The sequence below is a fragment of the Onychostoma macrolepis genome, chromosome 22 (assembly GCF_012432095.1).
Source record: "Onychostoma macrolepis isolate SWU-2019 chromosome 22, ASM1243209v1, whole genome shotgun sequence".
Taxonomy (NCBI): Eukaryota; Metazoa; Chordata; class Actinopteri; order Cypriniformes; family Cyprinidae; genus Onychostoma; species Onychostoma macrolepis.
The window spans coordinates 10890496-10908648 of NC_081176.1; the positions used below are offsets into that span (position 1 = coordinate 10890496).

At 43.2% G+C, this 18153-nt stretch overlaps 2 protein-coding genes across 6 annotated transcripts in view; one reads left to right on the top strand and one right to left on the bottom strand.

Moving 5' to 3' along the window:
* Positions 1 to 18153, bottom strand: part of LOC131530401 (uncharacterized) — a 53144-nt gene that overhangs the window by 14118 nt on the left and 20873 nt on the right. The window lies entirely within an intron of this gene.
* LOC131530382 (uncharacterized) lies at positions 1718 to 17778 on the top strand. Of its 2 annotated transcripts, none has more exons than XM_058760630.1 (2): positions 1718 to 2716; positions 4425 to 13927. In XM_058760630.1, exon 2 carries the CDS (start codon positions 8516 to 8518, stop codon positions 9425 to 9427), a length of 912 nt encoding a protein of 303 aa, XP_058616613.1. In that variant the 5' UTR covers positions 1718 to 2716; positions 4425 to 8515; the 3' UTR covers positions 9428 to 13927. The 2 variants fall into 2 exon arrangements, with proteins under 2 accessions (XP_058616613.1, XP_058616612.1); XM_058760629.1 differs by having other exon boundaries at positions 1723 to 2716; positions 4425 to 17778.

Below are 18153 nucleotides of genomic sequence, written 5' to 3' on the forward strand. Positions count from 1 at the left end.
AACACTGTTCTGTGATTTCTCAGTAAAATAGAAAACTTAGAAACTGAAAAGTTTAAGCATATATTTCTTAATAACTAAATCCTACAGCTTCAGTACTATTAGGGAGACGCTGCCAGGTAGAATTAATTCACACACACAATATCGCTCTCACTAATGCATTCATATATGCTTTACTGTGCTACTTTATCTGTATCTGATTTAAAATGAGCAGAAAACTTTGAGAAATGTAACGACCCAAAGACAAAAGAACTGATAAAAATTAGCTGTTGCCATGTGGGCAGCACTGTGTCATATGCCATAGCTTTGCACAAGGTGTTTGTCACAGCTCCAGACTTATTTGTTCATTAATGACGTCATCAGCGACTAATCGACTTCGACTCGACTTTCATCACATAAAAGTTGACTTTAAAAATCAGAGTATAATATATACAGAGTTCTGGCATGAAACTCTAGTTGGTGCAGTCCGATAGGTCTAACTCAATCTGACCTAATGGCATCATTATCACATGGCGCAGCTGGTTTTCTCCTGTAACCAATGAGCTCACTGCTCAATATTCAAATACCTGGCTTTGTTTTCTGTAGCAGTTTGGCAGCGCACTTCAGAATTGCATTATGGGTAGTGTAGTTTGGAGAAATGTGCTCGTGTAACGTGTGCTCTAGCTGTCCTGTGTAGTTCAAAAAATTAAGAAAGAACGTTTATATTCTGCTTTTATTTTAGTTCATTCAAGTCAGTCCACCCAGGAGTTTTGTGCACTGTAACCCTGATAACTTTTATCTACACTAGAGAGTAAAAGGAATGCATCGGCTAACTTCGTCCGTCTCATTATTGCACAAACATGAAATAACGACCTGTTACACTGCCGCTGGGACTGATGAAGTGTAGAAAGTAACAGCAGATATCAAATAACTAAATTACAATATTTCAGGTAGATGCTGGGGTCTTATATTGGATTGCAACATATATCCATTTTGTTAATTAACATTACAGATAGTGCGCATCTAATTAGAGTTAACCCAGTCAGCGTCAGGCACACATAGTCGTAGGCCACTATTGTTTAGACAGTCGGTGTGGTAGCTAAGGCACACATAGTTGTAGGCCACTATTGTTAAGCCGGTTGGCGTGGTAGACAAGGCTCACATAGTCATAGGCCACTAGCGTTAAGCCGGTCGGCATGGTAGCCCAGGCACACATAAATAGTAATACATGCGGTTCACATGGCTCTTCGGAGCATCAGCAATAGATCTGCTTTGTGGGGGGTATCTTGTCTTTCCTTGTCTGTTCATCTTTATGTGTGTATACATGCATGTCCACTGATGCAGCAGTTTATCCTTATATCCAGCGGCATGCATATACTGGCTTGTATTGTATTGTGTTCCGTGTTTCCTGCTTTGTGGGGGGTTGTTCATATGTGTTATATGTGCAGCAGCAGTATTTCATACATGCTCACAGCAGCATGTTGTGGATGTATTGGCAAGAGCAAGTCTTGGTACTTGCTCTGCAACAGCAGCAGCAGCAGCAGCGTAGCAGATCTATTCCGCCAAGACTAAATACATTAACATTGTCATGTACATTACCATGCCAATCCCTCCGAGAGTTCTCATGACAGAAATATATATATATATATATATATATATATATGAAAATAGTAATTATTAAATAGTAATAAATTAATTATTGGCCGAAAATGGCAATTTCGGTTTTCAGACGAAAGAGAAAAATGGACGAAAATACGATATAGCCTATATTTATAATTTTAGGTGGTGCAAAAATTCTGTACATCCCTATCATTTTACCATTATTATTTTTTTCTTTATCTTGTTTATTTATTGATTGATTGATTGATTGTTGATGCTTACTGTGCTATATAATGTGATTCTAACAAATCTAATACAGTGTCTGATTAATTATTGTTGTGAGCTCCTGATTCTCTGTAGCTGAATCTGATCTTCTGAGCTGGCCCACACTCAGAGCCCACACTGTGTCTGCAGCCTGAGCCATAGCTGAGGTTTGTGAGGCCCCAGTGCAGGTTTTACCCATGGGCCCTGTTTGAAATTGTGTAAAGCACAAATAAATAAAAAGAACAAAGATACAAATTAAACAATGTTTAAGTTTTTCAGGTTTGTAGGTGTCCAAGTACAGAAACCGATTAATCAAATGTAAAATAGCATAGTCTTCATTGTATAAATTAAATATAGATTAATTCTTGTTAAAACAAGTAATTCAGTAAAGAGCTGTGTGATTTTCTTCCATTTAATTTCTTGGACTAACATTAAGGACACCGACAGCAGCTAGTAAATTAGGTGCAGTAATTTTAAGAGACATTGCACCCATTATAATGATACACATCATATTTCTTTCCCAACTGTTTAGGTTCACTTAAGACATAATCAACAGTTTTTTAGAGGATACTCACCAAGACGGGTATTTCGACATAATTTTGTATGCATTTATCGGTTCAAGAGCAAGAAGAGACAAAACTCAATTCGGTGTTCAAGGGCTGAGACGTGTGTCCTTGCGTGCGTGCTGTGGCACAGAACACAATGTGTGGATGCTGAATTAAGCTTTTCACGTCTTTTTGTGTATGTATGTTTAAACTGGCAAGGTGTATTTGTTCGTTCAGGTGCGGGAGGACACGAAGGAGAGCTTGGTTGTGTGTTTACACGTTTGAGACGCGGCTCTCTCTGTGCGCACAAAACACTGTGCGCGAGTACTCAGGTGAGTTCTTTCGCATCTTGTGCTTGAATGCTTTTAACTATTTCAAATGTTTAAATTGGCAAGGCTTAAAAACACATGCAGTTGATAGGCTTTTGTGACAATGCGCAGCAGTGGACCTTCAACTGTCCTGAGTGTCTTTTTAGGCTGTTCTCAGCCAGTCTCAATTGCCGGGGGTCCCCCCACAGCCGTGGGCCCCTATAATCGTCGCCACCTTTCACTCACTAGCGATGGCCCTGTCTGTAGCAAATTGTGCTAAGGGTTACACTTACATTTAGTTTAATTGTACAGGAACAGTTTGTCCAATTTGATAGCATTTTTGCCCTAATTGCCCTGTTATCTCCAACCCGTGGTCAGGGGAAGCCTTGCCCACCATTACACACGCTCTGCCTATAACTGTCTGTATATCTTCTCAATTCCACTGATGTTTACATTACCACTCTAACATAGACTAATACTTCATTTTTGTTGTCAAATCATAAACACTGTTGTTAAATTTATTAAACAATTAACATTTTTTTCTGAAGAAATGAACTATTCTTTCTACTTAATAGTTTGTCTCCTTCATTAACCCTCTGGGGTCTGAGGGTGTTTTGGGGGCCTGGAGAAGTTTTGACATGCCCTGACATTTGTGCTTTTTTCAGTTGCTTATAAACATATAAATGGCTAAAGTCTAATAACACTGTAATCAGCACAAACTGGGCTACAATAATATGTTAGCAGCATTTATGTACATGATTGTGTTTTTGAGAAAGCAACGTTTATGCGTGGTTAGTGAAAAACTAAAATTTTGAAGTTACTGAAATAAGGCCATAAAACACATATAGAACATTTGTTCACAAGACCTTTGAGAACTGGATCTTGTAGTCTAGAGTTTTTGCTTCAAAATGATGTGAAAATCATCTTGTTTACTCACTCACAGAAAACAATATATTGATTTAAATTGTCTAAGTCACCTTTTTAGTAGAAAAGCAAAGCAGTAACTAAATCAGCATACTATCATCTCAAAAACATTGCAAGAATTAGATGTTTTGTTTCCAGTCAAGACTTGGAGAAACTTGTTCATGCCTTTATCACCAGCAGGGTGGATTATTGTAATGGTCTCCTCACCGGCCTTCCCAAGAAGACCATTAGACAGCTGCAGCTCATCCAGAACGCTGCTGCCAGGATTCTGACTAGAATCAGAAAATTTGAGCATATCACACCATACTTTTACTCGTTTATAAATCTCTCAATGGCCTAGGACCTAAATACATTGGAGATATGCTCACTGAATATAAACCTAACAGACCACTCAGATCATTAGGATCGAGTCAGTTAGAAATACCAAGGGTTTACACAAAACAAGGGGAGTCCGCTTTTAGTTATTATGCTGCCCGCAGTTGGAACCAGCTTCCAGAAGAGATCAGATGTGCTAAAACATTAGCTACATTTAAATCCAGACTCAAAACTCATCTGTTTAGCTGTGCATTTGTTGAATGAGCACTGTGCTACGTCCGAACTGATTGCACTATGTATAATCATTTTCTATTCTTAAATGTTTTATATATTTTTTTTAAATCAATTTTTAAATCACTTTGTTTTTATTGTTGTGATTATTATTATTTTTATTATTTTTAATGACTATTTCACTTCCTTTTATGTAAAGCACTTTGAATTACCACTGTGTATGAAACGTGCTATATAAATAAACTTGCCTTGCCTTGCCTAGAAAGGGTCTATGCGAGAGGGAGTGAACTATCCTGGATAATGCTGTGAATCACACCTGAGAAGACAAAGGCCCGCATAATGAGCTCCATAATGAGCCATTCAGACAGGTATGTGACTGAGAGGGAAGAGATACAAGAAAGAATGTGAGGACAAAATAAATGTATATATTTTTTGTTTGTAGTTTATTAAGAATATATTTAGCTATCACAACTCATAACTTGAGATTCACTTGCGAGTGCAGTTAAACAGTTTATTAGGAACAATCAAAGCTGATTTTCAAAGATGACTTTTTAGCATCATTACTCCAGTCACATGATCCATCAGAAATCATTATAATATTCTGATTTGCTGCTCAAAAAACATTTATTATTATTATTATTATTATTATTGTTGACTAGAGCTGAGAAGAATTTTTCAGGGTTTTTTTTTTTTATGAATAGAAAGTTTAGAAGAAGAGCATCGTTTGTAACATGATAAATGTCTTTATCATCACTTGTGTGCTAAATAAAAGTTTTAATTTATATATATATACTGACTCCAAGCTTTTGAATAGTAAAACCATTTCACAATATTGCTGCTTTAGCAAATACAACTTTATGTATTTTGGATCAAAAACATTAAAAATCTTACTGTTCAAAAACTTTTGACTGGTAGTGTGTCATGTTGAAATTATATAAATGAACATCACATAGGCTACCTGGCATTTTCATATCGTTTATGTGCTCTGAAGGAAATAAAAAAAATAAAATAAATAATAATAAAAAAAAAACATTTTGAAATTCTGGGTTATTTCTCTATAGCCGGGATGAACTTTGTTCTTTGTTTGGAAGGACTTTGTTTGTTCACGCGGAGGCGATGTGGGCGTTTACATTTGCACGCGCCTCACGTGGATGTTTGAATGTGAAAAGCGCGATCGGCGTGAGGGCGTGACCACATTAGATATAATGAGTTGAGACTGGCAAACCGGTTCATGTTGTTTTATTTACGTGTCTGTGAAGAGAGGTGACAGAGACAGAGCCTGTCTGTCCCTCATTATTCTTTGTTTATAAGCCCCAGTCTGTTCTGTTTGTGTTTGTCGAGTCTACTTGTTTGCTACGTGTGTTGGTCAAGCTCCTGTCGTGATTATTCCCAGTATTTCCTTGATTAAAGACGGTTAAACGTTTCCTCGTGCCTCCAGCGTGTTCCCTGAACAGTGTAACATGACAGAAGACCCGACCAAATACAGTTACCTCTGTGTGTTCTCTCCGTTTTTGTTTCCGTTTTTTCCTCAGTGTTTTTGTTTCTGTTGTGTGTTCCATGGATCGCTCGAGGGCCATACTAGACTGTTCCTGGTCCTCGCTGCTCTAACCAGCTACCCGGACGACACGCCAGTTTAAACATCTCATGCAGAGCGCTGTCGTCCGAAGATGGTCCTCGAGCGAATTTCGCCGCCTTTGTGGAGTGGACACTAGCGAGAAACGGATCTCCGTTCCCCGCCTGTTCCCAGGAGTATCTCGCCAGTTCCACTCCCGACCCAGTGCCTAGCCCATCATCTCCCTACTGCGCAGAGCGCATGCCCAAGCCCACCGCTGATGGAGAGCCAGAGCCCGCCGTGACCAACGAGCCATCGCCGCATGGAGTGAAAGAGCCACAGATCGCCGTGGAGCTGGAGCTGCTAGTGACATCAGTCCAGGTGCGTGAGCCGGCAACAACGCCTGCCTCGAGGGCAGTGAGAGCACAGAGAGGAGCTCCGCCTCCTGCACCGTGGCTGAGGGTGAGCTTGTTTTGGACCTGGTAGAGAAGAGGCAGAAAAGGACCTGATAGACTGGGTGGCTGACCTGCTTCCTCTCCTCCCTCCTTCCTCGGAGCCCTTTGTCACCCCCATTTCCACGTCCAGCCCTGAGTGGGCTCCCATTCCTGAGTTAAGCCCAGAGAGAGCTCCTGTTTCCCCGTCCAGCCCAGAGAGGGCTCCAGTTCCAGAGTTAAAGGATTACTCATCCCCAAAATGAAAACTGTGTCATTAATCACTTACCCCCATGTCGTTCCAAACATGTAAATGCTTCGTTCGTCTTCGGAACACAATTTAAGATATTTTAGATGAAAACTGCGAGGCTTGTGACTGTCCCATTGACTGCCAAGTAATTAACACTGTCAAGGCCCAGAGAAGTATTAAAAGCATGGCCGGGTGCCATCTGCTCCGCCTTGGTCCCCTGGATCCTCCCCGTCACCCTGACTCGTCGGCTCTCCGTCTCCGCCTCGGGCTCCTCCTCCACCTGCTCCACCGCCGTTGGTCAGCCCCCTGAAGTCGACGACCATTCCTCCTCCATGGCTCCTCCCTCCGTCGGCTCCACCGTGGGCAGTCGTCATGGCTGTGACCTGGGTCCTGCTTGGCTCCTTCTGTTCCGGCTCCCTCCTGTTATCTCCCTGGCTCCTCCCTCCGTCGTCACCTCCCTGGTCTCTGCCCGTCGTCCTCCTCCTGGATATCCGTCCTCCTCCTGAGCCTCCTCCCTAGCTTTCACCTTTGCCTCCCACCTGTCTGTCCCTCATTATTCTGTGTTTATAAGCCCCAGTCTGTTCTGTTTGCGTTTGTCGGGTTGTTGAGGAAAATTCATTTTATGCTTATTTTCTATGTTTATGAGAACATGCACACCTCTTTTAGGTCTGGCTGTGCGAGAAAGGAATGGGTTTGGGGCCTTTTGCTGTTTATGATCTGAAGGGTCATTTAGGGCCTAAAACCATGGGAAACAGGGGCTGAGGGTATAATAAACCAGAGTGTTCCTTCCTTTTCTGCCTTTTGGTGGAAAAGTACAGCTGTTATAACATGTGATCTTTTGACCTTGAGTGCCTTGAAGATTGTATAAAGGTGGAGGACTGCCCTCCCCTTTTGTCGCACTCTGCAGAAACCTGCGTGTCTGTATGACTGTTGACCTTCTTTGCAAAGAATAAAACCTTTTATTAACTAAGAGTGAGTTTGTCTCTTATGCTGATGAGAGTCAGTTGAAATTGCCCAGACAATTTGGCGTCAGAAGTGGGATTCCTTGGATGTGCCTTCTGGACCTGAGAGCGGACGGTGACCGTATACATCCTGGACTTAGAGTCCAGCCCTAACCCCGAATAGAATTGAAGGGAAGAGAGGGACCGACCGCCGAGGCCCGGAGGGGACACCACTGGAATCAGAAAACGAACCGAGGTGGCAACAAAACTCTCTGGTAAGAGACAAATCAAAATTTTCTAAAGAATTTGGGTTTTGAAAATTAGAACTGGAATTGAGAAAAGGGAAAAACCATATTGGTGGGTTTGACTCTGTGGTAGTGTGATCAGAAGATTTCTGGGAGAAATTGAGATTACCTGAGTAGATACAGCACAGTTAATAAATTTCTAGGGGGAAATTGAAACTGCTGCAATTGGCGTGATTGGAAATTGAGCGAGAAATTGAGATCAAGTACGATCCGGAGATTTCGAAGCAAGAAATTGAGATCACGCGCAAGCAGTTAACACATTTCTAAAAGGGGAACTGAAACTGTGCGGGTATTAATTGGAGCTGCTGGTGCGCTCCGCCTGGCCGGTCTTGGGATAAAGATCGGATCTGTTGGAGACGTCTGACAGATTAGGATATAAACGCTTAAGAGAAAATCCACAGAGAAGGGAGAAAAGCCAATATGGGGAAGTCCCAGAGCAAGCTCGTTAAATATGATACACTGGTATTTTGGCAAATGAAAAAATTATATGGCCAGAAAAGCATGCAAGATATGGGGAAATTAATTAAGTATCATGATTTTCCAGAAGAGGGAACACTGAGTGTCACAAGGTTGAATATTGTGAAAGAATCAGTCGAAGAGGGGAGTAAAAAACAGAAAGGGTGTTGTGTGAAACACAAGTGTGATAAATGTGGGGAAACGGTGAATTGCTGGATGGGGGAGGCAGATAAAAGGGAAAGAAGAGCGATGCAAAAAGAATTAGCGTGTAGGGCTGATAGGAAAAAAAGAAAATGAAAAATGTGAAGAAAAAGTAATTACATCACGTAGCCTTACTAACCGCTCTGGTGTTTCTGTGTTTAAACATGCTCCACCACCCTATCATCACTATCCCGTGGCGGAGCTGCGAGCCCTGAAAATGGACCCTGACCTCGACTGCTCTCCACCAAAAAGACCAACAGCACCGCAGACAGACGAAGAAGAAATGGAGGAAGACCCCAACATGATTCCTGAAAGCCCCCAAGAAGAAGAGGTGGCGTACAGAGCACCCCGGGCGAAGAAGAGAAAGACCAGACAAACGGTGAAAGAAGAAAATGTGAGTGTAACAGCACCGATGATTGAAGTTTCAGGACCGGCCGGACCAATGATGGTCTTTAGACCATGGACAGTGGCAGATATGAAAGAAGCCATGGCTCACTTGCCGAGCCCTGACGAAGCTGGTGACAGATTTTCCTCAGAACTGGTCACGTTCTGCAAAGAATTCAGCCCCACCGTGTACGAGCTGAAGAGGCTGCTGGCAGTGAAACTGGGGGCCTCGAGCTGGCACAAAGTGAGTGGAAGGCTGCCAGGGGAAGACTACCGAAGAGGACACACCGAATGGGGACACAGAGACAATCTGGAATACCGCGCTGCTGTTGAGGAGCTGGCTGAAAGCATAAGAACAGCATTTCCGGCGCGAGTGGACACAGCAAAGATTGGCAACTGCTGCCAGAACAGAGAAGAGTCGGTTCAAGACTTTTATCATCGCCTTTATGAGATATTCAACAAACACAGCGGCTTGGAGGAGCCCGGTGACCGCGGAAATCACCCTGACACGTGGGAATGTCATCTGCGGAGCTGGTTTTTGAATGGACTGAAACCTGAGATTGCGTTAGCAGTGAGAACCAGCTACATTGAATGGAAACATGGACGTTTGTCTGCTATTTTAGCACGCGCTTTGCATGCAGAAGAACTGCAGATAGCAAAGAGAGAGAGAGTGAAAGCAAAGACTGACAAAGACGGGATGGGAGAAGGGGGAGCAGTCTCCGAGAGCCACCGAAAAGGGAAGTGAAAATTTTTTTAACCACACACACACACACACACACACACACACACACACATACACTGACGTATACACTGCTCTCTGCAATGAAGAAAAAAAAGCTTGCATTTCTTTGTGTGATTCTGATTTGAATGATGAAGATTCTGATAAATGTTTAATGATGTACAAAAGTGAGGCATTTAAGAAAATGCCGAAATACCCCATGCTGATTGAGGGGGTACTGATTGAGTTTTTAGCCGATTCTGGGGCTTCAAGGTCTTCCATACGACCATGTGACTTGCCATGTCAACCGATAATAACGGACAAAACAAATGAGTCTGTTTCTGCATCAGGGCATACAATTTTTGAAAGATTCACGGTGCCTCTAAATTGTGAAACAGAGCGGGGAAGAGTGCTGAAACATGCATTCATTTATTCACCAAAATGCCCTGTGCCCATTTTGGGTCGAGATCTGTTGTGCAAACTAAATTTGATGCTAGTTGCGGACTCCTCGGGTGTCAGAGTGGCAGAAGAGGGGGAGCAATGGTGTTGTTTGCGAACAGAGCCTCAGTGGGCATACGAATGGCACATCATAAATCATGATTGGGCTGAAATGATGTGCGAACTGGCCAAAAATAAGACCAAGCCATTTAACACAGAAATAATGGTGCCTGACAATTTGCATTGCACGTCACATGTCGTAGTGGAAAGAGAAAACCAGTATGAGAAAGACTGGTTTGAGGGGGGGAAAGGAGAAACTTTGAGTTTTGAGAAAATCTTTTGGAAAGAAGATATGTATGCTGTTTCAGTGGGCTTGACAGAAAAACAGCTTCCTTTTTTTCTAATATCAGAGTCTGTGCCTCACTTATCGCTCTCCAAGGCCAAAGAGCAGGCTTGGGCTGAGCTGGGGGGGTTTGTGAAAAACTGTGTTGATGCTACAGACTGGTGTGAGATAAGCGTTGGGGTGAAACACAGCAAAAAGTTTGGGAGCATTTATGTCAGAGTGCAAGCATGAAATTGAGGTAGAGAGAAATGTGACACCTGTTGACGAAAGCATGAAGGGAAATCACTGCATGACAAACATTTGTGCCTCAGAAATTCACCCGGCTTTAGCGGATGTGCCATCCGAGCTGTGGGCAAAGCATAAATATGATGTGGGACTGATCAAAGGATGTGAACCGGTTGTAATCACCCCAAAATCTGATTACAGGCCGTGTCAACGTCAGTACCCCTTGAAAAAGGAGGCAATACTGGGAATCAAACCAGTATTTGACTCACTTTTGAAAGAAGGCATAATCGTTGAATGCAGTGATTCCCCAGTAAGAACACCAATCTTCCCTGTAAAAAAGATAAGGGACAAAGGTCAACCCACAGAGTGGCGGTTTGTGCAAGATTTGCAGGCAGTAAATGCAGCTGTCAGGCAAAGGGCTCCATCAGTTCCAAATCCATATACGATTTTGTCACAAATACCACAAGATGCAACATTTTTCTCAGTGGTAGATTTGTCCAATGCATTCTTTAGCGTGCCAGTGGATAAAAACAGTCAATTTTGGTTTGCATTTGAATTTGATGGCAAAGGCTATACATTCACGAGAATGGGCCAGGGGTATTGTGACAGCCCTACTCTTTATAATGAAGCGCTTAGGCGAAGTCTGGAGCCATTGACCCTGACAGCTGGAACTGCTTTGCTTCAATGTGTGGATGATTTATTTTTGACTGCTAAGGATGAGCCTACATGTGTGGCTGACACTGTGACCCTCCTGCAGCATCTGGCTCGGGAGGGCCACAAGGTCAGCTTGTCTAAATTGCAGTTTGTAAAACAACAGGTTACATTTTTGGGCCATGTCATAACACCAAACAGCAAATCCCTGTCTGACAAAAGAATTGAAGGCATTAAGAATGTACCAAAACCAATCACAAAGAAACAAATGCTATCATTTATGGGAATGTGTTCATACTGCAGAACGTTTATTCCAAATTATGCAATTCTTGAGCAGCCTCTGAGAGCCCTAACAACAGGGAAGGGGTTGAAGTCATGTGACAAAATTGAGTGGACAGGGGAGGCAGAGGAGGCATTTGTGAACATGAAAGTTCAGCTGTCTCTGGCGCCGACTTTGGGCCTACCGGTACCAACCAAGCCTTTTGTTCAGATGGTGGATGAAAAAAATGGGTTTATGACTTCTGTGTTGTTGCAGCATCATGGAGATAAATTGCGACCTGTGGCTTATTTTTCCAGCAAACTAGATCCAGTTGCAGCAGGCCTGCCACACTGTCTGAGGGCGGTGGCTGCTGCAGAACAGGCCGTAATGGCGTCTAGAGAATTTGTAGGGTACTCTGACCTGATATTAAAGGTGCCACACGCTGTCCATGATCCTGCAAGAACAGAAAACATCGCATTTGTCGACAGCGCGGTGGTTGCGATACCACACTATCTTGCTTGATATGCCGAATATCACTGTCAGACGATGCACAACCTTGAATGCTGCTACTCTCCTTCCGACAGCGGAGGATGGGGAGGAGCACCATTGTTGTCTAACTGCGCTAGAACAAGTGTGTACACCGCGTCCAGATCTTTCTGATGTACCACTTGAAAACTGCGAAAATGTCCTCTTTGTGGATGGCTCGGCCTACAAAGATCCACAAACAGGGCAGAATAAAGTTGGGTATGCGGTAACAACCGAATTCGAAGTCGTGGTTTCTGGCTCATTGCCACCACACTTTTCAGCACAGGCAGCGGAGCTTGTGGCGTTAACAGAAGCGTGCAAACTGATGGCAGGCAAATGCGTCACAATCTATACCGATTCACGGTATGCATTTGGCGTCACGCATGACTTTGGAGCGCTGTGGAAACACAGAAACTTTTTAAAGTCAGATGGGCGCCCAATATTAAATGCTCCTCTAGTGGCGGCCTTACTGGAGGCCATTCCACTACCAGACAAAATAGCCATTTGCAAATGTGCCGTACACACTAACAACAAAGATTTCATATCCACAGGAAACGCCAGAGCAGATGCGGCAGCAAAGGCCGCGGCGGCGAAGCAGACAAAAGAAACAGAGTGTACTATGTTATCTGAAAGTAACCCAGACATTTCTTCCTCTTTACAGAGCATGCAGGCCTTTGCCTCAGGGGCAGAGAGACACCAGTGGAAACAGTGTGGCTGTAAACTGAATGAGGGTGTCTGGATGAGCTGTGATGGCAAGCCTTGTTTACCTAGACACTTCTTTCCACATTATGCTAAGTCGACACATGGGAAAGACCATGCATCGAAAGGGGGAATGGTGGCACAAATTAAAGAACTGTGGTTTACAAAGGGGTTTACAACATTTGCAGAAAATTTTTGTAAAAGATGTGTTATTTGTAACACCCACAATGTGGCGAAAGGGATAAAAATGTCTCAAGTGTCCCAACTGCCTGCGACAGGTCCTTTTGAATATCTACAAATGGACTTCATTGAACTGTCCCCATGCCAAGGGAAAAAGTACTGTTTGGTGATGTTGGATATGTGGTCCAAATGGGTCGAGGCTTTCCCAACATCAAAACAAGACGCAGCGGCGGTGGCAAAGGCCCTGCTGACTGAGATAGTCCTGAGATGGGGAGTTCCACAAAAAATCAGTTTTGACAATGGAAACAAGTGGGTGAATTTTTAGGAATTAATTTGAGAACACACTGCAGTTATCACGCAGCCTCAGGGGGCGCTGTAGAACGGCAGAACGGGATAATTAAAAACAAATTGGCTAAGTGTTGTGAGGAAACTGGACTCACATGGGTTAAAGCGCTCCCGATCGTCCTCATGTACATGAGAATGAGAAAACGATCTAGGGTGAATCTGAGCCCATTCGAGATTCTCTTTGGTAGACCACCATGGGAATAGAAGGGGGAAAACAACAGCTGCCATCAACAGAATTGTGTGAGCATGACATGTTGAGTTACTGCAAAGAAATGTCTTCTCTGTTGTCTAATGTCTGTGCGCAGGTAAAAGCCGCCCAGGGGAAAGTTGTAGAAACTCCCTTGCACGACATCAAACCAGGAGATTTCGTGGTGGTACGAGATCTGAGGAGGAAAAGTTGGAAGGCGAAAAGGTGGCTGGGACCGTTCCAAGTGCTTCTGACTACTCACACGGCCGTGAAGGTAGCTGAGAGGGCAACGTGGATTCACGCCAGCCACTGTAGAAAGGTTCCACCTGCATCTGAGGAGGAGGAACGGAGGGAGTAGGAGATTCAAGGAGTGAGCTGACAGGTGCCAAAACCCTGTATAAACATCAAGCGCCTTATCAGCGCGTGAGCAAGGCCAAGACTGAAAAGTTGTGGGGAGACAGCCCGCACAAACAGCGGCCTCTCCACCAAAGAGACAAAAGGAGACGAAAGGAGGTGCTGATAAAGACTGTAACATTTCAGCTGTGCATTCAGCTGAAACACACAAATCAGAGACATTGCAAAGAAAACAGAGCTGTGAGAGCATCAGCGACCAGCGCACCCCCTGCTTCCTGAACGAAAGACTGGGTAGCGGGCATTAGCAGCCGACAGAATGGAGCAACCGAAAGCGTGGCACCCGTTCAGAGTGCCTGGACTGTGTGGAATGAGAGGTACGATCTGCTGGTTAACAGCGGTGGCTATGATCATCTGTTCAATCTCATTCTACCTGACTGCAGAGCTGGTGCAGGAGACGAGAGGAAATGACATGCCGACTGCAACCATTTCATTGAATGAGACCAACTACCAACCATCTACAAGGACAAAAAGATCGACACTGACTATCGTAGTACCGATGCATGGAGCGAGAGAGGACTTCATCACGGTGACAGAAGGATCAAGTGTGAAGTTCAGCTGTAATCCGTATATGAAGAATTGTCAGTACTGCGGAAGACCAGCACGCGCAAGTAAACAAGACTTTGAATATGCACAAATTTATTTTTGTAAAGAACCATGTGGGTGGGGTGAAGTAAAGGCGTACGACAAACCCACAGTGTATGGGACAGACAAAAGGTTTGGGGTGACAAAGAACAGCAAGAGGGGCCATAACAAGGACGGGATGACAGTAGAGATAAGAGGTGTGAGACTCGCAGACCAAGGCAAGTACTATTGTGGCATTGATAAAATGGGGATCGATTGGTATGAAGCCTTCAACATCATTGTGAATCAGCCAGCGCCAGAACCGATAAAGCCCCTTGTCGAGCACACCTTTGAACCAGCCACAGCAGAAGAGGAAGCGTGGATGGGAGAAGGAGGAGCAGGAAAAGGGGGAATGAATCCCGAAGTGCGAAGCGCCATGACGAGGTGTCAAGGGAACAAGGCGTGCACTCTGGCTCTGTTGCAAAAAGCGGAGCTGGAGGTAAACACGAGTTGTTGGCTGTGTCTGCAAATGTCACACTCATGGAGAGCAGCCCCATTGACTGTTGCAACTGTAACGGAAACCAGATGTCTGATACCGCAGCAGATGACTGAAGTGCTGATGGCTGCGGCTGACATAGAGCAAGGGAACACACCAAAGAGGAAGCCTGCGCTCGACTGCGGAAAGACTCGATGGGACAACAAACTCGACGTGATGCTTCCACCATTAAGGGTCATGTACACACGAGGAGATGTGTGCGTCTGCAGGGTAAGACCGAATTCAGGGGTGATGACAGGATGGTCGAACTGCAGGATGAGGATGGACGTGAGGAACGGAACGACGGACAACTGCACAGCGACGATCAACGGAACACTGATGAACTTTACATGTCCATTCAGCGAGCCGAGGAACACACTGCCCGCAGCAGTATGGGTGTGTGGAGGCAGAGCATACCACCATCTGCCAGAGAGAGGGTGGGCAGGTTGTTGTTACCCAGCACTGATGAGTGTGGGGACATCTGTGTATTTACCAGGTAATGAGCATGAGGGAGAGAGCAGGAAGAAGAGAAGTGTAAAAGTTCTACCAGGGGCTCTGCCAGACAGGTATAATGGGTATGTACTGTCCAACCCTTGGATGACACCTGGGGCTAATGTAGGGTGGTCAATTTTTCCAGGGGTGGGGACGGCACTAAGCATAAATAAGATCAATGGGTTAGCATGGTCTGTACTGACTATAGCTAATAGCACTGAGAATGCCCTGACAATGGTGAATGAGGAAATGAAACAGATTAGGGACACAGTTATTCAGAACAGATTAGCACTGGACCTTTTGACCTCTGAGAAGGGAGGAGTTTGTAAAATGTTGGGTACATCATGTTGTTTCCATATTCCAGACTACAGTGATAACGTCACTAATATCATCACTCACATGAGAATGGCCGTAAAAGAGCCTGAGCGAGCAAACGATGTATGGCTTGAATGGTTGACAAATTTGTGGGGAGGATGGGTAGCATAGTGAGAATGATAGATGTAGAAATGAATTGTTATTATAATCAGTTATCAATGAATGATAAAAGGGGAATTGTTGAGGAAAATTCATTTTATGCTTATTTTCTATGTTTATGAGAACATGCAAACCTCTTTTAGGTCTGGCTGTGCGAGAAAGGAATGGGTTTGGGGCCTTTTGCTGTTTATGACCTGAAGGGTCATTTAGGGCCTAAAACCATGGGAAACAGGGGCTGAGGTTATAATAAACCAGAGTGTTCCTTCCTTTTCTGCCTTTTGGTGGAAAAGTACAGCTGTTATAACATGTGATCTTTTGACCTTGAGTGCCTTGAAGATTGTATAAAGGTGGAGGACTGCCCTCCCCTTTTGTCGCACTCTGCAGAAACCTGCGTGTCTGTATGACTGTTGACCTTCTTTGCAAAGAATAAAACCTTTTATTAACTAAGAGTGAGTTTGTCTCTTATGCTGATGAGAGTCAGTTGAAATTGCCCCGACAGGGTCTACTTGTTTGCTATGTGTGTTGCTCAAGCTCCTGTTGTGATTATTTGATTAAAGGGGGTTAAACATTTCCTTGTGCATCCAGCATGTTCCCTGAACAGCGTAACGTGACACCTACATGCGTGATAAATTTACATTAACATTTCACAGGTACAATTTGTGCAGTAACCTTAACAGGTATAGGCTAAATTTAGTTACAAATTAAAGTACTTGAATTCAATTTCAAATAAATAGATCAGTCATTCTATGTATGCCCACAAGATGACTGAACACGTTATGTGATGTAGCATTTGGACCAATCAGATACACAATTTTTCATTAGATTTAACATATCAATTATTCATTAGATTAACAAATAATTACAGACCCCTCACCCAATACACATACTGGGTGCCAGTATGTCTGTGAATGACTCCAGGCCCCTGGTTACCATGGTAACCAGAACTCCTCAGCCAGACCAGATAAACTTTATGGCATAAACCTAATGGCATGTTGAGAGTTCTCACTCTCACCATCTTTGAACCTTAGGAAAGACATTATGCCATAAAAATGGACTCTTCTCTAATTAATTCATAGAAAAACCTTTCTTTGAATGAACACACATATCCTTCAGGTCATTGTGTATATTATTACTGTTCTTGTATATGTTCTTTTGTGTTGTATACTGTTTTATGCATGCTTATGACAGATCACTAGTTAATATCACCTCACTTATACCATGTTTGGTCTCTATCAATTTGTCTTTGGATGATCTAATCTAGAGTGAATATTACATGTTGATATCTATGCAACATATTAGTGTCCTAAGAATCTTTAGTAGTTTTTGCATTAACCCCAGGTGAATTACATATGCAAATTACCATGTTCAGAGACAAAAAGTCGTAAACTTTCCCTCCAAAAGTGAAAGCCACCATTGGCTCTTTGACTCCCCAGAGGTGTGACCTCTATATCGGATAAAGCTCTTACATCAGTGATCCGTCTGGCCAGTCTGCGGTTCCTTTAGATCCTAAGAGGATGAGGATGTGAGCTCCTCAGCAACCCTTAAGTTTTGCAACAGGCCTTGCGGCCTTGACTTTCCATTTAACCAAAGATCCTCAGATCTCAGCTGATGTTTCTCTTAGCTCTTTTTCACTTTCTACCTGGGAAGAAACTCCCAATCACCACCGAGCCAGGATAACACCTTTCGGAGTTCATCATCCTTCAAACCCGGAAGAACTTGAAGAACTCTAACACCACCAAACCTTCAAACCATCAAAACTTTCATCCGAGACTGCATCCGGACACTTGTTCAATGACGAAGGCAATGCAAGTATCGCACATTTAACTAAACGAAACAGAGGTTTAGTATAAGCGGTAGACCCCGTTGTAAAACGGCACTGATGGTTTTTAACTCATGTGGTTCTGACTCATTTTTCATAACTGCATTCTCTGGTTTCTCTAATGGCTTTATTCATCCACTTTAGCTATCCTTTTGTATGTACGCGTGAGTGTATGTATGTTTGTTTGTTTGTTAGACTAGTTGGTGTTAGTGTTTAGTTAATAAAACTCTTGTGCACAAATTACATGAGTTTCTGATTCTGCTTGTAGAAAATGTCCCTTTACGATTTTGATCCTTATTACATGCTCTAATGCATTCATACTTAGGAAAGTATTTTCTGTGGCCACGAAAATATATTTTCTTAGAGCTTATATGAAATTACACTGAATGTTCACTGGACGAACAGATTAGTTCATGGAAATTTAATTCTGCTACAGTTATTGCTGGCAGCTGATATAAATAATTGTAATTAATCATAATTAATTGTAATTATTTATATACATTTCCATTTTGAGCTAATTTGCTACAGATATGATAAACAACCATAACTTCTATTTGGATAATAATAATAATAATAATAATTTCTGCCCAATACTATAGCATTTGG